Below are 27,712 nucleotides of genomic sequence, written 5' to 3'. Positions count from 1 at the left end.
ACCGTGGTTCCTAGTTAACAGTGTCAAGTCTAAATTGGAAAGAGTATTCCTGGGTATTATCAGAGTAAGTTAAATTTTATCTAATGCACTGGCATGTTCAAAAGTCAAGATATATAAAGAAACAGCTAGTACATAACACAGCTGAATTTAAGCCTTACTCTTATCTGTGCAAATCATTTATCAGGTGTCTGATTCAGACTTCTACAGTAAATCATCATAGCCAGTATTTCCATGTTTACATAATTGGCTAGTTTCTTAAAGAATGAGAAACAAGCTTGAATTTATTAGTATCTCTGCCTTTTTCCTAAAGAGAGAGGTACTGTTTGTACCTGATCACTTTAAAATAAAGTGAGGTCTAGTAGGCTGGAGAACAAAATATTTTGGGTAATGCAGATCAACAAAATTTCCTTTGTCTTTCCTCTAGAAAATACTTGGGTTTGTGGACCTTCACTTCAAGGCTAAGGTACACTGACCTGGTTGTGACGTTAAAAACACTCACTGTGCTAGTAAATATGCAATGATTTTCTCATAAGTAAAGCAAAGTAAAACTAGAAAAGCAAACATCCCCTTACAGATACTGTCTTTGAAACATCATGGACTTCATGATACAGAGTTTGGAAAAATCTGGGAGTTCACTGCAGACTCTCACTAGATAAGCAAGATCTAAACATTTTATTTTATTTTTTTTATGTTTATTTATTTGAGAGAGAGAGAGAGAGAGAGAGAGCGAGCAGGGGAGCAGCAGAGAGAGAGAGAGAGAGAGAGAGAGAGAGAGAGAGAGAATCCCAAGCAGGTTCCGCACTGTCAGCACAGAGCCCGATGCGGAGCTTGAACCCACAAACTGTGAGATCATGGCCTGAGCCGAAACCAAGGGTTGGATGCTTAACCGACTGAGTCGCCCAGGCATCCCAAGATCTAAACATTTTATATAAAGCTTAATTTACACAAAGAAGCCAGGAATGACAGAGCTCACGGTGGGTGGGTATATCGTCACCAAGACAGCATGCTTGGGAAGGCACTAGACTTGTCTCCACTCTTATTGCCCTAATCAACTGTCCTTCACAACCTCACAGAGTTTTGCAAAGCAACATGAGAATGCCAAGATCTCATAAAGAGGATTACTTTACATTATTCTCTGTGCACTACATTAAATGAGGTTCATCAACGCACACTAAGGATGTACAATGTTAAATAACACTAAATTCCATTCTGCTAAGAGCACTCTTAATTATGTATAGGAAATTTGTGCTTCGTGACAGGTTTAGACCAAAGTGTACTAAATTCTTCTTTATTGATCATATTCTGAAATTCTGCAAAATGCCAATGTATTTGTTTCATATTGAAAATTGATTTCTTTTAAAAAGCTCTCACACTAAACAAAGAACACATTTAGCGCCATTATTAAGTCATAAAACTAATAGTCAATAAGTTCCAGTTAAATTTAGACCAACTGTGTCATGATCCAAGGCTCTGACCAGGACCAGATCTAGGATCCCATAATCATTCTCCACAAACACACATAAGCTGTCTGAGTCACTGCCCCCTAATACAAGTGATCTCTGTCACCTCTCCCCGTTCATCTGTGCTTCGTGCAAAGTCCATTATCCGGTCAACCTCCACATAATCTGGATTAAAAAGCTCATCTTCAATCTGCGCCAAAGGAAAGAAAATTAAAAAGTTAAAATGTTTATTTAATTCCTGAGAGTAAACACTATTTCACTTTTCACCAGGCAATAATATTTTGGGTCACAGTAAAATAAAATTTATATTTGGCAAATTCTATTACATTAATTGAAATGCTACAATTTAGCAAAATCATTCCCCATGAGGAAATCAGACTTCTCAGACTTTGTTAACTGGGTCTTTTAATTACTGTGTGAAACCTTTTTACTGTGAGAGAATGTTTAAGAATATTTTAAATGAAGTGTGAAATTACAATTCACTAATGAGCAATCCAAAAGGCTTATGGCATGCAATGCATTTAGCATTCTTGAAACTACAGCTTGCAATAAAGAAGCCAGGCTATGCACAGTAAGTGCTCTCGGAGTCTTGTAACTACCGGAGTTGTCTGATGCCTTATAGCATCGGTTACAGAATGCTATTCAAAAGCTAAAAACACTGAAACCAGTGAATTTCATATTTTAGTGTGAACGGTATGGGATGTTTGGTCGCCTTCGCCAATCAACATTAGTACCTCCTTTGAATACAGTTTTGTCATTAATCTAAGTGTTCTAATGATTTATTTGTACTGAATATAGAGCATCTGGCTAAAAATATTAAGGATAAAGAAATGAGGCTTAAATAATTGGGTTATTTAGCCAACGTATTAACAATCTTCACAAAAGTAAAGTAGTACTACTTGCTTGCAAAGTTATCTCATAGAAAAGAATAGAATGTGGCTCAAAGGGAAATTACAGACTAAATCATACTTTAGAGAAGCCAGAGACAGATAAGTTAGAAAACAAAAGACACATTATTATGTGTTCCTAGAGATCAACTTATCGGTAACAAAACTGCATTAAAAGCCTTTTGCAGAGACATATTAGAAGTCACTTAGACACCGCTCATATGCCCTAAACTGCAGGTCGGAAAGATAAGCTGTTTGGTCACAGTCAGCTCAAGGATGACAAACATTCCCTGGGCTGCTGTGCCCATTTACAATGTCTGGTCCGGGGCCTTTGAACTCTGAATTATGAAAAAAAAAAAAAAAAAAATCAGAAATACAAAAGTGTGTTTCAGATGCCTCGGGCCCTTACACAGAGTTGATTAGTAAGGCAAAAAATCCACTGAAACGTTCAGTGTATTTAAAATGTTAACGTATGAATGCGCTGGCTCTGTTCGAAGCTTCTAGATTCAGGTATGCAATACGTACGCCTTATTCACATACAGCATCAACACTAAAACTCCCCATAAACTAGGTTCTGATGCTAAAAGCTCCTTTTAAGACATCTTGTCCTTAAACAGAAGCGTTCACTGATGAGTTAAAATCCTTAACCTTACTCCTAAACACTTCCACCTTGCCAGCAACTCATCCGCGCCATCATGCGTGGGACGCAGTTTCCAGTTTGAATAAAGATTTTAGTGGCGGCGGCTTATGAGGAAGCCTAAGGTGAAACAAAGAATGCAAAAGCAGTCGTAATTAAAAATGCCAAAGCAGCAGAGCCGTGGAACACCTGAAACCGGGACTGTCTACGGCAAAGGGCGCCCGTGTGTGCACGTGAGTGTACATGTGCATGTAAAAGAGAAAGAGAGAAAGGGAATTGCTATCCTTTTGTGCTGGCCCTCAGACCACCTTTTCAGGCTGGAATTAGTGCTATTTCCACTCAGGACAAAACTTAAGATTTCTAGTTGCTGAGTTACCAAGCAAGATAATATATTTCGACTGTGGTACAGGTTATTCACACAGACAGATCCAAATAGATAAGGCTACACAGCTAGAGCCAGGCACAGATCCCCGAAAGTGCCTCTGACACCAGCAAATGTATTTCAAATACATTTAATAAACAGAACCAGGACTGAAGGATGGGGGGAAGCTACCATCACATGTTTTCCTTCTCCCTACACTGATCCATAGAAAAGGTCAGCAGAACATATGGTGTCTCTTTCTAAAAGGAAGCTAATGATTTCAACTTGTCTAATGTCACCAACATTTGACTTCAGTTGCATGAAGAAGGGCACAAAAAATAGAATTTTGTGGTATTTTCTTAGAAACTGCCCTTCCCCGCCCCCCCCCCCCCAAAAAAATCACTTAAGTATTCTCCAAGAGGTGAAGAGTGAGTCACATCTGAGTAACTCCATTCCCCTCAGTGTTAATTACTGTGCTTCGAGGAAGCTGCATAGTCAGATCAGTAAAGGTGGTGATGCAGACACGGGCCCAATAAAACCACCACCACCCAAAGGCCCATCCAACACAAACTTTACGGGCTGCCTGTCGGGAGCGTGGAAATCAGATTCCAGGAGAACACAGACTTGTGACCTGAGATTATGAGGATTTTATGACCCAAAAGTACTGAATATTCTTCCGTCCCTACCCCCAATGGTCCAAAAGGCGGGGGGGTGGGGTGGGGGGGTGGGTTCTGAAGGTTGTGAAGGTTGTTAAACAGGTATTATTTTGCATCAAATGTCACACTTCTTTGCAGTTTACATGCTGTTAAGTTCTTTAAGGAGAGGAAAATTAATAAATCAGCAAGTTTAATCTTTCAGTGTGAAGGTTACTCTTCAGGGAAACCAAATTGGTGAGCAAAAGTCCAGAGACGCCAGTAAGCAGTCTGCAAAAGCATTTCTTTTAATGTAACTGAGCTTTTTGGAGGGGACTTGGCACTACCTTTAAAAAAAAAGAAAAAATGCAGATTTCCTTCCCTGCGCTAGGTATGGTTACCTTTTCATCATCGATAACCTAGGGTAAGGGGAGACAGGCAGAAGACATTACACCAACTTCTATACCATAGCACATCACTTGTAAACTCTGTAATCAGGCATTGACTCGAACAAAAGAAATCTGCCACATACTTTCCCTTACAGAAGTAACTTACATTCTAAAAAATGTACTTTATACTTACTGTAGAGTCTTTAACTCACTAAACCTTAACAGAACTTTTATCCACTTACTTTTTTCACTGTCTGCTAACTGTATTTTCATTACAAGATTTTAATGATACCATCATATTTCCACATAATATCACAAGGACCAGTATCTTCTAGACTAAGCAACAGGAAGAATGAGAAATTTCCTGTTTACAAATTTTTTTTAGCAATAACCAGCTACCAATATGCAAGTAACAGCACAAATGAGGCAAACTAGTTTTTCTTAGTAATTTACTAAACTAAAATTCAAAATTCAGAACACTTTAATAAGGTTGCTACTTAAGAAAATTAACTGGGTATTTCATACCTCTGAAAGGAATTTGTTCTGGCCCTGCTTTGCCTTAAATCGTTTGATCTTTTGCTGAATTCTCTTATCTTTCTCCAGATCTTCTACAGATGCCCATTGACAATGAAGATAAGAGCTAAAAGAATAAAATGATATACTTGAAACATGTAGAAAATAATCTTTTGTTATTCCAAAAATCAACTAAATAATTAACGAAATAAACTGTTTACTTAAAGAGGCTACTGATCAACATTCAATATAATTACTCATGTTTGAGAATAAGAAAAAAAAATCAGTAACGGTGCCTAAAATTTGTCTGCAGTCCTGAGCCTCCAGCTCTCTTATTTATCTCCCATGAAAAAAAAAAAAAAAGGACCTGGTAACAAGCTGTTTTCATAAGTGAATGGAGGACACTTCAATACAAAACAATTAGCACTACAGGGTGGCCTTAATTATGAATTTACATTTTGAGCCTTTTATCATTAATTGAGAAATAAAAGGTTTTCGTCAAGTTAAGAGAATTCGAATTTAAAACAGCAAAGGTAAACCAAACTTAGTCCTTCTAGAGCAACTGGAGAGAAAAGAACCATCACCTGCGTTCTGAACACACAGGCCGTCAGCCAGCCCCAGATCAGTTCACGCCCTCCCAGCCGCCCTCTGCGTTCTTCCAGGAGCTCTGCTGTGATGTCCCTTTGGCTCCCGTGAAGTTTTCACTCTCTACTATCTCCCTGGTTCCTCGCACTGAGCGATCCCCTTCTCTCCAGGCTCACCATGGCCTGCTTGCAGCACAGGTGCTTTCTCTAATCTCAACGGGAACACTCTCACCCTCCCTCTTAAGACTCACAGGTATAAAGTTAATATTTTATGGTACCTTTGACATTCATTTGTTTGTTATTTCAATATTCTTTTGTACCACCGTTCTCTCCCTGCCCCAGATAGCCCCGACTGCCTCTTATTTCTCTTTCTGGTGATGACATGGAAAAGAAATGAGGTGCGTGAATATATACCTATTTCAAAATCAAGGTGCTACTACTCTTAGAAATTACAGCCATTATAAAATCTGTCAAAAATGATTAAGGATATGGAAAAGGCTTGTGACATTAAGTATCGTATCGTTTATATTTATGTAAAGTCTAATATGCATTTTCAAAGGTAGGACTGATTTAGCCCTGCAATTGACTGAGGGAGATGAGGACTTTACATATGCCTTGATACACTATGAATTGATATAAACCCTGTACACACATGCACACAGAGAAAACAGGCTAGATGAAAATGCCTCAAAATGTTAATAATGATCATTTCTGGGTGGCAAGACCGCAAGTATTTTATTTTCTACTTTCAAGTACATTCCCAATTTCCAATAAATAATATGCAATACTGTTACAATCAGAAAAAAATGCTATACAAATAATCTAGTCTCGTCGAACTGTTGGATAGAAAAAGGCACGTGCATAGGCTGAGGTGCACGTGCCTTTAAAGCACCACCAGTGTGGCCGTGAGGTGGGTGCAGGCGTTCCAGTCTTCCCCTCCCTCTTGTAACCTGGGCTGAAGTGTTTGGACAGGGACTCTGCCTTACTAAATGGAGAAAAACCACAGGCTTTTCCACGAAGATCAGAAAGGGGATGCCCACTACCTCCACTCCTATTCAATACTGTATTCAAGGCAGTAGCCAATAAATGGAAAGTAAGAAGTAAAACTATCTCTATTTGCAGATGATATGACTGCATAACAGGAAAACCCTAGAGAGTCAATTAGAAAATTAATTCAAATACTAAAATGAAATAAGTTAGCAAGGTAGCAGGATATAAAATTAACATACCGATGTCAACAGCTTCCATTTACATAAACCATAACCAGTTAGAAGATATTAACAGTAGAGAAAACTTCTTTTACACTAGCAACAAAGATTAAATTCTTAGCAATACATTTAATAAAAAATATGTGAAAATTATATGGAAATATTTAAAACCTTTTTAAAAAACACAGAAATAGAGTTAACATACTTGTTTTTATGTATGTATGTATGTATTTATGTATGTGAGTGAGAGTGAGAGAGAGTGAGAGAGAGAGAGAGTGAGAGTGAGAGAGAGTGAGAGTGAGAGAGAGAGTGAGAGAGAGCACGTGCAAGTGCACAGGGGAGGGGCAGAGAGAGAGGGAGACAGAGGATCCAAAGCAGGCTCTGCGCTGACAGCAGAAAGCATGATGCAGGGCTTGAACTCACAAACCATGTGATGGCGACCTGAGTGGAAGTCGGATGCTTAACCTACTGAGCTACCCAGGTGCCCCTAGACATCCTAGTTTTTAGATAGTATGATTCAACATCATATATCATGAATTTGTAAATGGAACACAATATAAATAAAAATATAAACAAGAATTTTAAGGTGCTGGGCAAGTTAATACTCAACTACATATAAAAATAAACATGCAAGAACATCCAGGAAAACACAAAAAGTAAAGTTTTAAGGGGAAACTAGAGATACCAGATATTATATTAGCTATACCAGATATAAAGCCTCTGTAAGTAAAACAGTGTGCTACAGGCTCACGAGTAGACAGACCAAAGGATTAAAACAGGGCACAGATAGAGTTCTAAATAAATGTGTACATTTAGTATGTGATAAGGGTTACATCTCAAATCACTAGGGCAGAGATGGACTTTTTAATAATGGTGCTGGAACAATAATATTTGGAAAAGAATAAAACTGGAACAACCAAGTGTTGTTGTACTTACACCATACACAAGAATAAACACCAAGTGGATTAAGCACCTCAACACAGAAAAGGAAACCATGCAGGTACTGGAGGAAAGCAGGGCAAATTCCTCTTTAATTTGGGGGTAGAGAAAAGCTTTCTAGCTGTGGCTTAAAATAAATAAATAAATAAATAAATAAATAAATAAATAAATAAATAAATAAATCGTATCCAATACAATGAAAGATTAAGAAATCTAACTACGTAAAAAATGTTTAACTTTACAATGCAATAAAAATATAAAGTCAAAGGAGAGCTGAAACTGGGGAAACATAGTTGCAACATCTAATCCAGAGGACTAATATCCCACAGATAAAAAGGACTCTTCAAAATTGAAGGAAGCATAACAGAAAAATGGGCAAAGACACGAAGACACAACTGACAAAAGAAGACGTAAAAATGGCCATTAAACTTATGAAAAGATGCTCTACCTCATTCACAATTAAAAAAAAAAAAAACAACTAAAGCAAAATAGAATTTCTCACAAAAAGGGAGCCCACCACACTACACTGGAAAGGTTGCGGGGAGAAAGGTGGTCTCGCACACTCTGGGTGGTAATGCAAAGGGACACAGCCCTTAGGGAAGGGAATTTAGCAATACTTAACAGAACTACACGTATGTTTGCCTTGGGATCTAGCAATCCCATTCCTAGGAATTCACCCTCAAATTATGCCTCCAACAGTTTGAAAATATACAGACAAGAGAATATATACCATAGCACCGTCTGTAACTCTAAAATATCAGAAGCCATTTACATGCCCACATACATAGGAAACTGGTTGGATAAGCTATGATACAGCCATACACTGGAGTACTACACAGCAGTAACAAAGAATGAGGAAGAACCCATGGATTGATGTTGAGTAACTTCCAAAATACAGTATTATTAAACACCAAAGTGCTATTTTTGTGCATAGGAAAACAAATACAGAAGCTGCTACTTCTGTGTGGAAGAAAGGGGAAAGTTACATATATTTTATACGTATAAAATACTTTATGTATATATATTTACACACACACACACACACACACACACACACACCCCTCTACATGTTTCTGCCAAATATTACAGAAAGGATAAATGTGGGATTAATGAGAAGGTAAGTAGGAATGGGGTGCAAGGGAAGGGAGAAGGATGCATCTTTGAGTATCCTCTTGAACAAGTTCTGACTTTTGAACCATGTGAATATTTCATGAACTTGAAAAAAAGAAAATAAGTAAGATCAACAAGAATGGTGAGGAGCTAAAATGGAATACAAATACAGACAGAAACTAAAGACCAACTGAGTATCAAATAAATACCATAACCATGCTGAAAAGGGGCAGGAGGAAGAAAAGAACTAAGCCAAGGAAATTCTGAACCAAGTATTTACTTAGCTTCTACACCCTTTGGCTAACTACAACAAATTCTAAACAAATACTAAATGAACTTTACAGTTGGTACGCTTCTTTTTCCCAAAAATGTGGTCTAGTAATTTGGAAAACATTTCCTATATATTATAGGACTGACATATAGGCAAATATATTAGGGATAATAAAAGCCGGGTTTCTCGTGGCTGAAGAAGGGAGTCATGAATATTGGAAGGGAAAAGGAGAGAATGAACCCCATGGTGCTGCTGATATAAAACCACAACTATCACTCCAAAGGCGCTGGTGTTTATTGTCTTCAGGTAAGTAGATAGGTAGGTACACAGAGGAATGTGTGTGTGTGTGTGTGTGTGTGTGTGTGTGTGTGTGTGCGCGTGCGCGCATACATAACACGTGTGTTCATGTCATCATGCAGGTGGCCCGCAAAGCCCCATTCACTGAGAGGCCCCAGAAACGGTGACTCCCAGCGGCAATGAGCACACCTAGCACTCACATCTTGGTTTCTAAATGCCATTCTCCAGGAGACACAACCAAGCCTCCTTGGAGAAACTTAAAAAGAGAAATTATAAGACGAGTCTGGAATATCCTCTGGTGCCAGAAAGTAAGGAAGTGCTCAAAGAAGGATGGGGACAAGGCAAAAGGAGACAGGCTCCAGCCTGGAGGGGCTCCTGTGGGCCAAATCTGGGATAATGTGAGCAAAGTAAATAATGATATGATAGTAAAGAATTATGGCCCATTGAATAAAATAAGACCCCACACGTCTACACAGCTGCAAAGAAACAAATGAGTAAGAAGGTCAAAGCCCTCCTTACGGTGGAAACCCAATTAGTAAATTTAGAATGGGTGATGGAATTAGTAAATCACCACTCAGCAACCATGATCATAGCTAATAGTCTCAAAATACCTTTCCAGAAGACGCTTGTCAATTACAAAAGGGAAAACAGGCATTCTTTGTTCTATTTTTGCACTTTTTCTATAAATTTGAAATTATGTCCAACCAAAAGGTTAACAGAAACGGTTAATTGTATGGAAATTTTAATTTCCCTTAGAACTCAATAATATCAGACAGAAAAGCTCTTTTTTAGAACTATGTTTGCGTCCTCTCACATGACCAACGAAGGATGACAGGTCTCCCCGGCCTGGCGGTGGTTCCTGGTCAAGAATGAATCAGGCGCGTCAAGCCCCACTGCCACATGCTGATTTGGATGGAGGCCTATCCAGTGGTGCCATTTTGTGGGAATTGGTACTTAAATGTCTTTGCTCTACGTTTTATTTGCTAAATCTACCGGGGAACTCTCTCTGGCTCATTTAGTTACTGCCTCCTTACCTATCCCGACACTCCTTATACGACTAGATGGAATCGCGTCATACGTATAATTTCCACCTGTGTACGTACGTTCACCGTGCTATGAGTATAAAATGATGCCAACACCCATCTGATACTGACCGAGCATTTTTGATCGCTGTACTCTGCAATTCACTGACCTCTCACACTAACGATGGCAAGAGACTTCTTCATCTTTTTACTTGGTGAAAGGCGTTGCTCACAGAACTTCAGAACTACATTAGTTTATTAACACATTGCCAGTTGCAACAAGAGAGAATGACAGAAACCGTGAGGTCCGATGCTTTCATTTTCTAAAAGGAGGGTTAAATTTTCTTAGGCTGCTTTGACAGCAACTCCCCAAAGCCTCTTTTAAACTCTAAAACTTATCAGGATGATGCTTGAGTTCCTTGCCTTACAGATTTTTCACTTAATTTTTACGTTATCCGTGAAGATGTCTGTCCTTGTTCTGCGATTGTTACTTGGGTTAGAAAAGGGCTGCAGGCTTCTTCAGCAGGATGACTCCTGATGCCGACAGTGCCACCGCCTCCTGAAAACGTGCCTGGCCCTACATCTACAACGCGGAACAACAACTCACTGGTGTTGTTCTTCAGTTAGGCGTTTTTGAACTTACGCAATTCAAATTCACTAAACAGAAACAGACAGACAAAATCACAGCTCGCTGCATTTCAAAAATGTGAGGGATGTCACGATTTTCTAGAGACTTTGCCTGACGGTAGAGATCTCATCTCAAGCGCCTGGCCATCTTGCGCACAGACAGAGGAGGGAAGGTGGCCTCGCAGAGTAAGATTCATTCTCAGAGGACAGGCAAATGTCACTTTGCTCACTTTTCTACTATCGTGTGAGGCTTTAGCCCTTCTAAAAAGGATTTCTTGGTTATACGAGAAAGTTGGCCGACTTTTGTACCAATTACACGTTTCCCAGAAAAATTAAATTCCTAAAATTATCAAAGACACAAAAGTTGGGAGGCAACAGCCTGCAAAGCACTAAACAAGCTGCACCGAAACTTCCCAATTCCCAGTTATTTTTTAAATCCGTATTGAGGACTTTGAAAACGTATCCCCTGATTAAAAATATACATATACACACATACAGATACACATCACGGTTTACTTACAAGTTTTTGTATTTCACGTAGAATTCCTCAACTTCTATCTCCTCTCCAGAGTCCTTCTGCAACAAAAGAAAATTTCAGGCACGTGCTCCAAACCAGCTACCAGAATATTCCAAAAACGATGATTTACTCCCACGTGAACACAAACCAGGGGCGACGAAGGCAGCTGTGGATGTTCTCGAACGGATGAGCACGTCGCGAGCGGCAGGAGGCCGGCGAGATGAAGACTGACGCGCTTCGGCCCGTGCGTGCTACTCGATGTGCTGCAGCTTCTGAGACATGAATCATTTTAACTCCTCCCTAACCACATGCAGCTTCATTCACAACAACCTGACCCCAAATCTGGCTCTGTGCCAAACCCACAGTGCTAAGTAGACGCCAAGTGCACCATTTTCTCAGGCAGCAGCCAATTAGCAACTGCTCTCCTGAATGCCATATGTATTATTTTTGGCTGCCTCATGGCAACTTTACATTGTGGGTTTTGTAATGTTTTAAAATATTTAAAAGACATTTATTCCTCCATATAGTTAATAACTCCAAACAAGAAACCATGTAAAACTAAACCTTGTTCTTACGCTGTAATTTCAGCGCATCGCTATTCCCAGTTCTAGTTTCACTCAACGGTACAATTAAAATCTCTCAGACAAGATGTCTCACACACACACAGCAGCCAAATAAAATTAACACTCCCACTACTCCACGTAGGTAAGGTTAAAATCGTGATATGCATCGGCCAAACCAAGAGTTCAGCGGTGGGACTACCTAGACCGTCTCCCTTGATCCCACCCTCCGCAGGGTGTGAGGAAGATACCCTCACGTGATATTTTAAGTATCTCTCTCAATATTTTTTTTCCCCTTTTGCTTTTGGGCTGTTAAGTCACAGTATGTAATTTTCTCCTGGAACATTTGATCAGATAAATCAGGGATATAAAACGTAAACACCACTTATAGATGTTTAGGGATTGCTTTTACACTCTTACAAGAGCACCCGAGTCTGCCTTAAGGGTCACGCTTGGCTAAGCCGCCTCAGAGATGCTGCGAAGAAAATTAAGGCAAGTAGGAACACGGGAGAGGACAAACAAAGGAGCAAAGACTTTTCTACTGGATGACAGGCTGGCACAGGATCTGCTCAAAGAGGCTACAATTTCCCTCAATCCCCAACGTCGAAACTACTACCGAAGACTGTGAACGTAAACTTTCCTTTGAAACTCTCACGTGTATTGCTTAAACCTAAATTGTAAACTGTTTTTCCACCAGCCTAGAAATCAGCAATTAGAAGATAGGATATTCGAGAGTGCGGTCAAAGCCCATGAGTAGCTGGTTCTAACCTAATCATCTATAAAGGTCATAACCATAAAGCAGCTTTTGAAGCAATTTTCCAGGACACCATCAATGTCCATAAACTTCCAGTTATCCAAAATGAAAAGGAGTGTTTGCTAGATACCCAGCAACATAAACCTGGAATTAATTTAGAGAGAAATTCTAGTCAATCGAGTGACAGTCCATCTAGGACCCGCCTTACTCTCTTCTAGCCCCGATATTGCACCTTCTGCTCACACATTAGAGCAGTCAACTGAAGATTCCAATAGAAAGGAAGGCCAAGACAAGACAGAAGACAACCAGGGTAAATGGCAAGCCAAGATGAGCCTGGACCTTTTGACACTGGTCATAGCATATCATGAACTTCAATCCTGGAATGGGATTCAAATGTGTCGTCGACTGCTTTTACTCTCTTGAAGCTAACTGCATTTCTTTCAATTCAGAAAGAGTGCTTCAAAATTATGTATCTTTGAGACGGTAAGAAGACAAGCTTTATCATTTCTAGGCTCTATTATTTTCTGATTTCCTCCTTCCCAACCTTTCTTCCTATACGGTCTTTTCCCTCTCGTTCTAAATAGTCTCGCCATCCCATAATTTCTAAGTGGGCACCAAAGCACACAGGATTAACTCTGGAACAACAGGGATACTTTCCATTCCGTCTCAATCCTGTTGCCAAAAAGCTCTGACTCACAGCCATCAACTGTCTGTGTCTCTGACGGTCATCAATACCCATCTTCTTGTCATGACTGGCTATTCCTCCAGGAACCTGCAGTGGAGGTGCCTAACGAGAGGGTCTAGAGCTGAGAGGAAGCAATTAGGTTCCAAGGCTTCGTGTGGTAGCACTTGGAGCTGGTGCAGAATCCTACTGGGGCTTCTTTCTTTCTTTCTTTCTTTCTTTCTTTCTTTCTTTCTTTCTTTCTTTCCTTGTTTTTTAATTTTTTATTTATTTTTGAGAGAGAGAGAGAGAGACAGACAAACAGAATGTGGGCAGGGGAAGGGCAGAGAGAGAGGGAGACACAGAACTCAAAGCAGGCTCCAGGCTCTGTCTGAGCTGTCAGCACAGAGCCGGATGCAGGGCTCAAACCCACGAACTGTGAGATCGTGACCTGAGCTGAAGTCAGACGCTCAACCGACTGAGCCACCCAGGCGCCCTTATCAGGGCCTATTTTCTTTTGGATATCCCAAATTATAAGCCTGTTCTTCCATTCCCTGACCACACATATTGGATCACCTTCTTGCCCCTTGAACAATGAGTAGGGCTGTTTTACACTCTTTGTTTCATATAAATACAATCCTCCTGACTTCTTCTGCTTTACTAAAAGCAAAACAATTAACAAAAGTAAGTGAATGCGTAAGCCCTTGGGAACACCATTTTAATTATTCACTAAATGGCAGTTTGGCCAGCCTTTGGTGGGAGTGGAAACAGCCCCAACAAACTACCCCCAGGCCCCAACTTTCAGATACCGTTCTATATCGGGAATAACCAATGAATAACGGACTCAAAGCACTATTTCTATACACGCGCGCACACACACATACAAAGAACCAGAATATTTATTTCTGAGCCCTCTAAAGCCCTCAAATTTGAGAGCCCTCTAAAATAATTTAATGTGTTCAATAGACTATTTTTTTGAGTTTATTTATTTATTGGGGGGGGGGGGGCGGGGGGGACAGAGAGAATCCCAAGCAGGCTTCTCCTTGTCAGTGCAGAGCCTGACACGGGGCTCTATCTCACAAAACCATGAGATCATGACCTGAGCTGAAATCAAGAGTCAGACGCTTAACCGACTGAGCCCCCAGGCGCCCCTCAATAGAAAATTTTAGAGAACTGTGTATATCTTTTCATTAGACTCTAAAGCTAGCCTGTGAAAATCCTTATTATTCATATGAAATTTTAAGTTCCACATATTAAGCCATACTTGTTCCCATCACTCACAGGAACCCAAAACCTCAACCGGGCAATAAACTGACTCCTTGGGCCACCTGGATTCTAGAATAGCAGTCCAGTAAATGATAATCCTGTAGCCTAAAATAATGAATGACCTTTCCCAAGCATTCTATTACTAAATTAAGCAGTCACACTGGAAAACAAAGCTAAACTATAGTGCCAAAAGGGAAAATAATAAGTTGAATAATTTACAGCAGAAAGACAAAGCACCTTGATAAAGATATCAATAAGCAAGGTACGAATCACTTCCTACTTGTGACTCAACCTACTGTATACTCTAGCAGAGATACCAAATCATAGTTCACCTTGGGAGAAAATAGGACATAATAAATGCGATGAAGAGTTTTGCCTGCTTTACATACTATTTGTTGTTGTTCTTGGTGGTGGTGGGTTCAGCTAAAGAGGATTAAAACAAATACCCTGGAATTTAAAATAAGCTCTTAAGAAAACATATCATGAGTTAACTTAAAGAAAAATAAAGAATTTCAGGGAATACAGCCAGAATTCACTTTTACAACTATTTTTGACCTTCCGATACAAAAAGGATTTGAATTATTCCCCAAGGACAGATGCCTCCAAGCAGACAGGGCTACAAGACAGGCTAAATGTGGAAAACAAAAGAATTAACCATTGTACAATCCAAAAGTCCTTTTTTTTTTTTTTTTTTTTTTTTTAAACAAAAAGGGAGAGAGTGCGTGTGCAAGTGGAGGAGAGGGCAGAGACAGAGGGAGAGAGAGACAGAATCCCAAGCAGGCTCCACACTCAGGATGGAGCCCGACATGGGGCTCGATCCCACAACCCTGGGATCATCACCTGAGCTGAAATCAAGAGTTGGACGCTCAACCAACTGAATCACCCAGGCGCTCCAAAAGTCCATGCTTAAATCTACCTCAGAATTCAAACACAAGTATCAACTATATCCCTTTCCACTGGGTCTAACACATATGAATTTGACTTTAGAACAACATACGTGCCCGAGCCATCCCGATTAAACACGAGGCGAATTACAGAGGCTCTGCCAGATGAGCTCTGCGTCTGCATGACTCCATCACAATGGGTCATGCTTCTCAGGCTTCAGTGATGAGGTCAACGGACTTTGAAAAACATTATCTGAGTCCCCACTATGTGTCAGCACCATGTAGGGTAGGCTCTGAGAGCTCACCGCAGGTTTCTACGGTGCTGCCAGGGGGAGATAAAGGTACCTTCTTACAGCTACTCCTTCAATTATTCATGGTAACAGGACACAGACCAGCAGACATAGCTAGAATCCACAGGAAGATCTCAAATTTCCTTTTGTTTCTATTTGCCACACTTTTCCCCCAATGTTCATAAAGCTGATAACGAAAGTAACTATTTCAAGAACATTAGTTTAAGAAGTCAGTACCTGCTAAGGTTTGCAATGTTCTAATTATTTTTTATCGCCCTTTATGAAAAATACCAGTAATGTACAAGCAATTCAATGAGCTCATCTCTTCTTTACTGTAAATCACACCTCAAGGCATGTTTCCCCTTCCAGAGAAATTTTCCATTCATCTTCTCCAACCTAAAATTCACCAACTCAACAAATATTCCACCCCCATATACACTTAAAGTGAATCTTAATCTCCTATGATAAAACAAACCTGGCTGTCCATAAATGGTAACAATACCTATTTCTAACTGTGGGTACCTACCTTTTAAGGGTAACGAGAAAAGAAAAAGCTGTGAAGTGGGCAAAGCAGAAAGAAAAAGCAATGTCCTACATAATGCATAGTCTAAGTAGCTCTGAATAATAGAGCTAATTATAATTTGCAACACCCAAACCTGCTGTGTATGCCTGCTGAAGCACTATCAACTGAATGAAAATTAATATATCCCATCCAAACCACATGCTATTTACTCAAACAAGTCACTTCAATTCTGCAGAGGGGATTATTCCTTAAAGCACATCAAGTATTTAAATTTTACCATATATCTACAAGTCACAAATTAACAGTTCCAGAGTCATTAGCAGGACAAAAATGCAACCTTTCTAATGACTTAAACAGTGCTCATTTCTGCTTGAACAGGGGAGAAATTTGGTTGAAGTTTTATCATTTGGTTCATCAGCGAGGAAACTGTCATGTTCAGAGAGGCGACAGATAGCCATCCCGTATACCCCCCCCAACCCCCACACTCAACGTGAAAATATCTCGACGTGTCATTCTTGATTATTTTCGTGGAACTAGAGTGGTATATTCTGATACAAATCCACACTCTGGAGAACACAATAGAAAAGGAAACAGTACTGCAACAAACGTAAAGAGAAGAGCCCTGCTGGTGTAATACCATTCTCTAGGGTCTCTGGACAGTAGCTTGTGAAGAGCAAAGATTCCCTCTTTGAGAAGCCTGGGGTCTCACCTCTCTCAATGGGAAGTTACACTCTGTACACAACTCACATTAAAAAAAAAAAAAAAAAAACTTATTTTGCATATCAAAAAATGAGCTTGTACTTCCACCTACCTTGAAAGCAAGTAAGAAGAAAGAGCTGCATTTGACAACGACTCAAGCTGAAAGACAGATACCCTGTATCTAAAGGACACCACTTTCTAGAGACACTGGAGATTGTACGTCAGAATGTGGAGATGTAGCTCATCTCGATATCTGTGTAATTCTTCAAACAAAACAAAGCATTTGCTCTAACCGGGCAAGAAGGGAGCTAGCTGGTTGGGATGAAATGAGGAATCTCAATCAGTGGAAGACAATACAGGGTTACTGGACTTCTTTGTCACAGGGTAGATGTGCTCCTCAATGACAAAGTTATCAGACTAGTGACAGGTACCCAGATTTCACCTTTGCAGATCAACACAAATGCTGAAGAATTTTGAAGAATAAGTCATATTATCTTCAAAAATTACACTTTGCACTGACAAAAAAGAGATTAATGAATATTTTAATTGTACACGAAGAAATGTTATGAAAAGTGTGAGAAAACACCTACTCACTAAAATGATAAACTTCCATCCTGGGGCGGGGGCAGGGGCGGGGGCGGGCAGGGAAATTCCCTGAGGGAGATGAGAGGTAAATTCATGTTTATGACTTTTATGAATAGTATTTATGAAAAAGGCAGCCTATAACTCTAAAAGCCCTATACATTTCTTTGGCGACTTTTGAGTTTCTTGCCTACTCTAAATCATGTCACAAAGCACTGACTGTCTGATAGATTCCAGTTTCATTTGGGGCTAAATATCCCGAAGTTTTATATTTGGCTAACAAATCAGACAGGATTAGAAATATCACCAGAAGTTTTCTTTTATAATAGTGAATTTTTTTAAAGGAAATTATAAAGCAGAAAATAATTTAAGAGTCCTACATACACCAGAGGTTTTGATCACTCCACATGGTGCTTACCTGTTTTTTTATTGAACGACTGCTCATGATTTTTTCTACCACTGGACCTTCTGCATCAACAGATTCCTAAAACAAACAAACAAACAAACAAACAAACAAACAAACAAACAAGCTACATCAATCCAAATGGAAAACATTTCATTCCAAGCCATCAAAATAAGAAATCATTCCTTTTGCATCTACCTCTGTACGTTTTAAATTCATACCCTTTAAATCATACCCTTTTAGTCGCCGGTGGGAAACAGGATGGTAAAGAACAAGGCTCTTGCTCTCCAGAAAAAGGCAAAAGGAAAATCTGTGTTTATTACTTCATGATTATGTGGTTTAATTACGTGGACTAGCGGGGTCCCTAAAGCCAGAGAGCACTCAGAAACTCCAGCTGCCAAGAGAAAACAATCTCTGCATGACAGCAGTCAAAAATGTAACTTTTCCTCATCTATACCCATGGGGTAAATATCCGCATCATTCTGTTCTCGTAGGCAGCTTTTATCTATGTTGGCCACGTAAAACGTGACGTAACAACTTAACATAGCACAAAGCACCAAATAGAGTAAAAAACTGCATCCAATCTACTTTTCAATGGGTTACCAGTTTGTTAACTGAAGTACAGTAATAGGAACAGAGGGGCGTTAAAAAAAAAAAAAAAAAAAAAAAAAAGATCTTTACAATGATCAATCCTACATTACTACCCATATTTTATACAAACTATTTTATCCATCATTTACATTGCACAGAGAATAAAGTATGCCCTGCTGGGTGCTACAAGGCAGTAATTTCATAAAGGGGTTCTGACGGTGCCTAACAGCAGGAGACAAGCTTGAGCGGTTTATTAAAGTCCCAGAAGCTACGGCCCTGAATTCTTCAGAGGTAAATTCAGCCTCCTTGCATCGTAGCTCTGACTCTTCCTCAACACAGACCATTAATTCTCCAAAACTGTGTCAAGTTACATATCATAGGCTTATACAAAAATGAATTTCAGCGAACGGGGCTTTGTGAAAGACACTGCTAAACAACTCATTTCCCACAGCACGTTAGCCAACAGTAAATGAACGTTCTCCGGCTCAGAGTCCAAGGCTTCCACGGAGCTTTTGGGACTCCAGCTATCAGGTCTCCAGTCCACCTTCCGCGGCGTGCACAAGAGCCACGCGAACGGGCCGCTGACCTGCTGCTCTGACTGCGAGGTGTTGGAGGGGGAGTCTCTCCCAGCAGCGTCTGCATCATCTGCTTCCTCGTCGGAAATCTTGAACTCCAAGTCTTCCGTGTATCGCTTCCGCTTCACCTGCCTGCTGGAACGTCGCTTCTAAAAACACAAACACAAACACAGACACAAACACACAAACAAAAACAACAAAGCAGGTGTAAAAAGCCATCAGTGATGCTCTCTGTAACCTCTCTCGGGATGCTAAGAGATACATTTTTAAAAATTAACCTTCCAGTAGAGCTGATAACCTTATCCCTGTAAGTCACATAAGAAACCGCAGGGGCAATGAACATAATGGAAATGGGGGGAAATCACCACTCCCAGCCACCAGACCTTCAGCTGGGGAATGGGAGGAACGACCAACCTGACTCCTTACTCAGGCAGTGCGCTGCTCAAAAGGGGAACCAATACCGAAGCTGGGCGATGGGTATATAGGGGTTCATTACACTTTTCTATTTTTGTAGGCTTCAAACTTTTGCTAATAGAAGATCCAAAGAAGTGACGACATTAGGAGATAATCAGTAGATTATAAAGTTCTATATAAATACTGAAATGGTATTTCAGAAGGCCATTTAAATAAAAGGCTTGATTTTAAGCTGGGCCCTAAAAGAAACAGACTTTTTGTTCAAAATAATTCTATATTGTTTTGACCTTTTTGGTAAAGAATTAGTTTTGTCAGTTAATTAAAAATGAGGCCAACTGACCTTTCATTAATGTGTGTATTTGGTAAAACCTAACCTGACTGTAAAACGATACATGTGAGTTTTAAACCACTGATAAATATAAGATTACAACTTATAGATGAGTTCATGAAGCACACAGAATAAATAAAAATACTGAGAAATGAACACTTAAGAACTTTTTTCTAAGAATTATGAAATAAAACTTTTTAAAGAAGCTTGTGAATTGTAAAGTTGGTCAGTAAGGCAGAACGAGAGGCAAGCAAGCCCCCTCCCCCCCCCCCCCCCCCCCCCGGACCGTGTAGACCTAGGAGGAACAAGCAAGGCTGTACGTGGCTCCAGTCAGGACCAAGGAAGCCCAGCACCTTGTCTCAAAGGGTAGGGCTGGCCGAGTTTTGTTTTCTTACGTTTCTGCTCTCTCTGCTCTCAAGAGGGCATCTGAGGTAGCTCACGACACAAACTCGGTTGAATATGACCATCAAATGAGTCGTCTGAGGCTCTGAGCCCTTAGTCCTACACAGCCATGACTGCAGAGGTGCAGTCCGACTCAAGGGGATGTGGGGTAACATCCTATTAACAGACTTGTTAGTGGTTTAGGCCAGTGGGAGTAGCAGTGGGGGCCAGAGGTTCCTCTTCTGGCCTTCCAGGTCAGCCCTGCCCAGAAGCAATTCCAGGTCAGGGCAGAGCAAGAACCAGCAGGGGTTCTGCCATCTGTGACCCTCCCGACGTCACGGGAGGCAGTTTGACCTTGCGAGCCCTGGAGTTGAGTGCTGAGTTTTTCAGGTAGCCCCGGTTCTCAGTAGGTGACCTGGAACAACAACTTATTTTGTGGACCTCAGTTACCTGGTCTGCAGAACGGGATTCATGACAGCTAACTACCTCCTAAGTATTCTGTGAAGATCACACGAGGGAATTAGATGGCATGACAGAATTCACGTAAAGCATTTAGAACAGAGCATGGTACATACTAATTCCACATGCAATTAGTAGGATTAAAGTCATCATTAGTTAGCTCTACCTTGCCAAAGAAAAATCAGGAAGCACTGGGGCTACAAGGCCAAGCTACCTTGCACAGCTTCCTTTCTCTCTACCCAAAGTCGATCCAAGATAACTCCTGGTCTCTCAATCTCTTTAAGATATAAAAGGCTGTTATCAGAAACAACATTCTCATTCTGTGACATGTAGCATACTATCTGTATTTCCTTTAATAGGTCAATTTAACTAAATTGCTATGGATTGGTCTGTATTTTCATCTTGTTTGTCATTACCGTTAAGGGGAGGAACGTGCCACTAATGACGCATCTGTGATGTTTTGTCAGGTTTCCCTGGTCGGGGCCACGTCGAGGTATCCTTCCAGCCCCAACAACTAAATGCCCTCAGCTAGAGTCTGAGACAAAGCCACTTCATACCAAAGCTCACTACTGAAGAAATGTTCCACTACAATAAAACAGGAAGCTTTTCTTTTTTGGAATAGAAATCTATGACTGGTGGGTATAACTTTCTTAGCTATGGAAGCTTCTCCTCGCATCAGCTTGGTGTTACAAATGTGTGCAGCGGTGATGGGGTTTGTTGGTAGTGGACACAAGGCCACTTCCTAAGAGCGAAAACCCTCAAAATACAATTACAGCTCCATTTTCTGAAAATTTTCCATGGAGCTATGGCGTCTCTACCTTCTAAGTAATAATTGATCTTAAGTTCATTAATTTTGGGTATCAAGAGTCCTTTTACAATTCCCCAACATGAAATTAATATATGACATAACATGCTTCTCTTATGGTCTGTTAAACGGTTATCTGAAAGAGTTCTGTGAGATCAAAATGTAAGCGTTCCTTTTAAACCACACCTCAAAACGTCTGAATTGACACTATCTGAATTGACCTATTATTTTATGGGTCAACTTGTTAAACTTGATTGCTTGAGAAAAGCTACATACAGTTAAAGCAGCCATACTCAAAGAGAAGATTTCAATGTGTTTCCACGATCTCTGTTGTAGTATTTGGTGACACAATTTTGAGTTAAAATGATACGGCATTTACTGGTTTAAACAAATCAATCATGGAACTTTAAACCCTTCATGCATATCCTACCGGAAGAAACAACAAACAGCAGTAAGCATCACTTCCTGTGTCAGAGACACAGAGAAAAACCTGCCTGCAAAGTCAGATCTTCTTGTGTGGTTGCTTGTATTAGCTACTAAACCCCTAACAGTTAAGCACTAGCCAATTAGAAAGCATGCATTAATGTTCATTTGAGTTGAGTTGAGTTTTTCTGTAACTGAAATGCAGAAGAAAAAAAAAAAATTAGTACTTCCTAAAGTCCAATGGAGTCTCTATTAATACAAATACTTTTAAGAAACAGCAGCGATATTTGTGAGAGAACAAGGGAATTTTCTTGACCTGTGTGAATAAATCTTCTTAATGTTGTCTAAATACTACTGTCAGAAAGGTCCTAGTTTAGGCAAACACGATTCAGGAAAAAAAGACCCTTGAGCCTAAACATACAATGCAAAATCATTAAAATACTTTAGTTTAAAAGTCCTCAAGCAATTAAAAGATGCCCACTTACCTTGCCTATCTTTTCAGTGACGTATGAAAGGAAAAGCACAAAATTAACCCCAACTGCCAGAGGTGTCCCAGGTTAGTCACAGACCCACACCAAACCACACCGCACTCGTCCACACTCGCGCTCTCTTTCCGCTCCCTTTCAGGCCCTCTTAGCCTAAGCCATTCTGTGACATTACAGCTACCAGGGAGTTCTACTGAAAAACAAACAGACTGGCAAAACAAAAACAAAAACCAACCCTGTCTGACATTCTTTAGAATAGAGCTGCACACTGCCAAAATTTTTTTTTTTTTCCTAACTTTCAAGCAAACTGGTACAGGTGTAGGTAGCCAGTGCTTAGTGTGGACTGAGCGATCAGAAGAGGCCAGCAGGCCGTTAGGGGCCGACTTCTATTCTAGCAGGACTCCTCAGTGACTGCTCCATGATAACTCAGATGTCATTCACAGAAGTGACATTCCGAGCCATCCCAGTGGACCGCACTGGCATGCTTCCAGAGAATGTAACAAGGAAATAATTTTTAACGGTCACGTGCAGGGACTCTTACCTTATAGTCCAATCAGGGAAGGCAGTGCACTCTACACACAAGAGCCTAAAGCCCTAATGCTTATTTCGGTTTTTCAACTGCTTCCTATAAAATTCTCCAAAAGTCAGGAGAATCTAACACTGGAAAGTTCTGCACAATTGCCATCCAGAGGGTCGCTAACTTGTTCACAGAAACTGGATTATTACATGACTAAATGTCTCAACTCTGGCCACCGGATGTCAGAACACTTAAGACGAGCTACAGATTACATGTTGGTTTCTTGTTCTGCAAAATAAAAGGATTGACAGGCAACCAAACTTCAGAGAAAATCAGAAATGTGAAGGAAGCTTTAAGTGAACGAGTATCTTAACAATACGCTAACACTAATATACACACAAACAGCGGAAGGGACGCTTGCAGAAGTAAATGAAGATACTCAGCTTTATCTATCCCGGAGTCAAAGATGACAAACCCGAGACGTCGGGAGTTTAATTTCGTGTTGGCCCCCTAGCTCTCACTGCTACGGATGTGATGTTCCAGACAACAATAAAGCCATCTTTAAAGCAGCTCTATAACAAAGACAGGGGAGGTCTGGTGTACTTGGTGTGCGGCTAAAGTTACCCACGCTAAATAACCAAGGCTTGGGGTCAGAATGATGGTATTACCTGAACACCTGGGTCCTCATCTTCTTCAGGAGGAGGAGATGCTGGGGGCGTTTTGTCTAAGTCTGAATTTTCAGAACCTTCTGTTTTTCCCTTGTTGACCTTTTTCTTCAAAGCACTTGCTTCTGAATCAGGTTTCTTATTACTAGAATTCAAAGTGGATCACTTAGTGTTCACTTTTTAATGAGGTTTTCCACATGCCCCATGCCTTATATTTCCCACATTAATATCCCGAAAGTATCGATGACAACTGATAAATCAATGCGTGTTGGCCACTTACAGTTAAATGGCACTCTCAATTAAGTTTTTATGGCAAAACCCCATACTGATGACCTTTGGCAAATACCTGACCTAATTAAAGAGAAATTTCATGCAAAAACTCCCAATACCACACAGAGTACATTTGTTATCTAGACAATGCAAAATCCCTGCCAGTACACCAAACCACAGTGAAAAATCAGATTAAGAAGTCGTTTTGCTATCAAATTTTTAAGGCACAGGATACGTTTTGTTTTGTTTTGTTTTTGAACGTCAAGGAAAACTAGACCATAATGATCATTTCTTTGTGTCTCTTGCAGAGAGTTTTAAAACTCCTATTTAAGCCCTTTTTATAACCAACACTGCTAGGTGTCCTCCATTATGTCACCCAGCTACATTATTATCTGACGACAGCCTCTTAAAATATAACAAAACATATGGCAATTTCCTGTCCTACATGATTTTACTTAATGCTGTTTTCTTAATTTAAAATAAGCTTCGTTTTGGTGCTGGGCATTTTTCTGAGAGAGTCACGGTAGCCTTTTTTTTTTTTTTTTCCAAAGCTAGGTCTCTGAAATACAAAAATACAGCAAAAACGACCCCAATAATTAAAGTGCATGTTCCACAGTATGTTTCTGCCAGACGTTAACAGGATTGGAATGTTACAGAAGTCAAAAGACGTGAATGAACCTTGAGAAAATGTATATTTTTTTTTAATTTAACTTTACCATTGGCTTCAAAACCTTTATGTGACATTCTTTTAGAATGTACGTGTAGTGCTACTTCCCATTCCAATTTCCAAACCGGACCCAAGGTTTTCTAATATTAATTATCATGTTTTGCAACGTTTAAAATAATCAAACCTCAGTAATGGTTATATTTTTCTATTTCTAGAAACCATAAAATTCTAATAAATTTGAAAACACGGTATTTTAAAAACCTTTAAAAAGTTTATTTATGAAACTTCATGAATTCCCAGAAAAGTGTGCTGACAGAGTGCATTAAACAGCATATTTTCTCAGCCTCAGCTACTACAAAAGACACCAAGACATGTCTATGCTTTCATTTAAGTAAAGCACATGTCACGTAAAATATTTCAAAAGTATGTTAGCATAATAAAGTCTCCATCACCCGCCTAAAACGTATCTTAGTAACGAATAAAATATTTGGTAGTCCCAAACTAGTTATTTTTAAATACTCAGACCCTGTTTTATTTTGTGAACATTTTAGCAGGGTAAATAGCCACGTAAGGAAATAACTCACAAGAATTCAAGATTAGAGCAAACGGCAGTTAGGTTTAAAGAGTTCTTTTAATTTAAAAAAATTTTTAAAAGGCAGTGGTCCTAAAAACTTGAAGTCCCCAAAGATCCATGGAAAGAATAATATTTTTTAAATTAAAAAAAAAATCCATACAACAGTTCCTCATCCAACTGTCCTAGTGTTTACGCTACACATGGACAGAAGTCTCCCCTACTATGAGGCTCCATTTCCAGCATTTATTTCCGCTCTAACTGCCACAAATTATACAATACTACAGCTGAACGCTGGGCCCCTTTCCTTTCATCTGCACACCAAGAGCAATCAGATTACCCTGGTAACCAGCGGTCACATGACCAGCACCTGCTCTTTTGGCTGGATGCCACTGACTAAAGCCATCTGCTTCCCTCAATCAGCTTTCAAACATTCTCAACACCTGCGCTGCAGTGTTTTGTGGTTTCTTTTATCAAATCAGTGCAAAACTGCTTCCAAAACTTTACATATTTCTCAAATTTGTTTAAATCAGAGGTAGGCCTGTCACAGAGTTGAACCGCTGCCAGGTAAAGTAAGTCGGCAGCCAGTGCCTTTCACCGTGACCTCTCTGCACCAGAGCGAGGTACACAGTTTAATTTAGTGGGGTTACCGCACCCTGTGTGAACTATCCTATAGGAGTAAAAAGGCTTACTGTCTTAGAGCCGCCAGAGCCCAGGTTTGCTGAAATATCAATTTGCTGAAGGAGAGAAGCGCTAATGATTTTCCACCTGCCCTGCCCATGAATGAACTGCGTGGAACCTCCAAGGCTGCTAAAAGTCAGACAAGACCTCTCCAAATGCTCAGGGGGAAAAAAGCCTGTAGCCAAGGGAAGCGCTCATCCCAGATCTGATTACCGAAAGATTTCCAAACTCATTAGACCTTGCACTATTAACGCCGCTCAGAGACAGGTAACCACCTCCATGCTCACACCTTCTCGTGACATCAACACACAAATCAAAAGCGTGCCAAGAAGTCAAAAAAGCTACAGAACCTTCAATGTCCACCCAAAGACACCACAACCAAGGACAAGATAAAGTCATGTTAATTAAATTGCCTTAGCTACTGCTTTGCAATCCGCTAATCTGGATTTTCAACTAAGTGTTACATTGCAACTGCTTTGTCTCAAGAAAACTAAGGTCAGAATTTTTCTTTTAACAAATGAGGGTAATACGGACTGTGGGTTAGGCTGATGTGCGTCAGACACACCTCAGCTCAAGTTCCAACTCTGTCACGTATCACCTGTCTGTCTGTGACCCTGAACAAATCACTTCATTTCCCCGAGCCTCAGTTTCTCATCGGTAAGATGAGGTCAGTAATTCTATCTTCCTCCAAGATTCGTTATGAGGTTTAAATGAGATAATGGATGAAAACGTTGGCGGTATGTGACACAAATGCCAGTATTCACACACACATCTGGAAGGCAAGCAGCTCGGAACGCATTCGGGGATGCCTGGGAACGTATTCTCTGGTGTGGCTCAGACCCACTCGGGCTGAATCCACTGCAGACTCGGAGACAGAACCCCACTGCACCAAAGACCGTTTCCTCTAAAGCAACACGAGTAGAAGCAAAGTCCTTTATCCACAGTCCCCAGCACAAGCTGGGAGGACAAACAAGCAGACGATCCCAAGGGCCACTCCCCTCCGTGGCCACTGCTTTAGTTCAGGCAGGTGTCATTTCCCACCTGGCCTGTTACAACCGCCTCCCCGCTGCCTGGTCAGCCTCGTGATCCACAGGCTGGGTCACCCGCTATCAGACTGCCGAGGAAAGGACACACGTGCTACCTCCACGGTCGCTATTTAATTTAAATCTCTAACGTTCAGAGCTAGTCTTTTATAATGCCAAAGCCAAAACGTGGCCATACAAACATTCCTCTCCCAAATTATAATTTGGAAAGCTGGCAGGCACGCACGGGGCAGCTCTTCCAGCTGGGGGTAAGAGAACGTTATTAATAAGAAACATCCCTCGAGCGGACACTACAATGTTGAGAATGGAGCCACTGAGCTGCTTGGCACAGACACAGAACCTCCGACAGCTGCCGTGATGGCCACTCGCGCGGGTTTAGCCGATGCTGGCCTCCACGTGGTGACCTCCCGGAGGGAGGACCCCAAGGGGTGGGGGGTGGGGGTGCTTTCTAATTCTAGCCCTAACTGGCCTCAGCCCCGGAGACATGGTGCCTCCCCCGGACCCGCTCCGCCTCCCGCACTTCCTACTTCAGGGACATGGCACTGCCACCAGAACGTCACCTACAAACCCACCCTCCACGCACCAGCACAGCGACCAGCTAAAACGTAAACCTGACTGCGCCGTCCTGCTTCAAGTCCGATCTACACAATGACGTCTGAGAGTCCGCACCGGCCTGCAAGGCCCTCTGCGGTGTTTGCAACTGGCAACGTTGTGTTTCCACTTTCCTCGCACCCCAAACCCTCCGCACCCTCTACGTGCAG

At 40.7% G+C, this 27,712-nt stretch overlaps 1 protein-coding gene across 1 annotated transcript in view; it reads right to left on the bottom strand.

The window, feature by feature from the left end:
- Nucleotides 1-27,712, bottom strand: part of CHD7 (chromodomain helicase DNA binding protein 7) — a 189,737-nt gene that overhangs the window by 46,209 nt on the left and 115,816 nt on the right. The window contains 6 exon segments of the mRNA XM_042972706.1: nt 1,567-1,650; nt 4,892-5,006; nt 11,458-11,513; nt 18,092-18,157; nt 19,254-19,391; nt 23,723-23,864. Coding sequence (XP_042828640.1) covers nt 1,567-1,650; nt 4,892-5,006; nt 11,458-11,513; nt 18,092-18,157; nt 19,254-19,391; nt 23,723-23,864 — 601 coding nt within the window.

The sequence above is a fragment of the Panthera tigris genome, chromosome F2 (genome assembly GCF_018350195.1).
Source record: "Panthera tigris isolate Pti1 chromosome F2, P.tigris_Pti1_mat1.1, whole genome shotgun sequence".
In the NCBI taxonomy this organism is placed as follows: Eukaryota; Metazoa; Chordata; class Mammalia; order Carnivora; family Felidae; genus Panthera; species Panthera tigris.
This window is presented reverse-complemented; position numbering and strand designations above follow the sequence as displayed.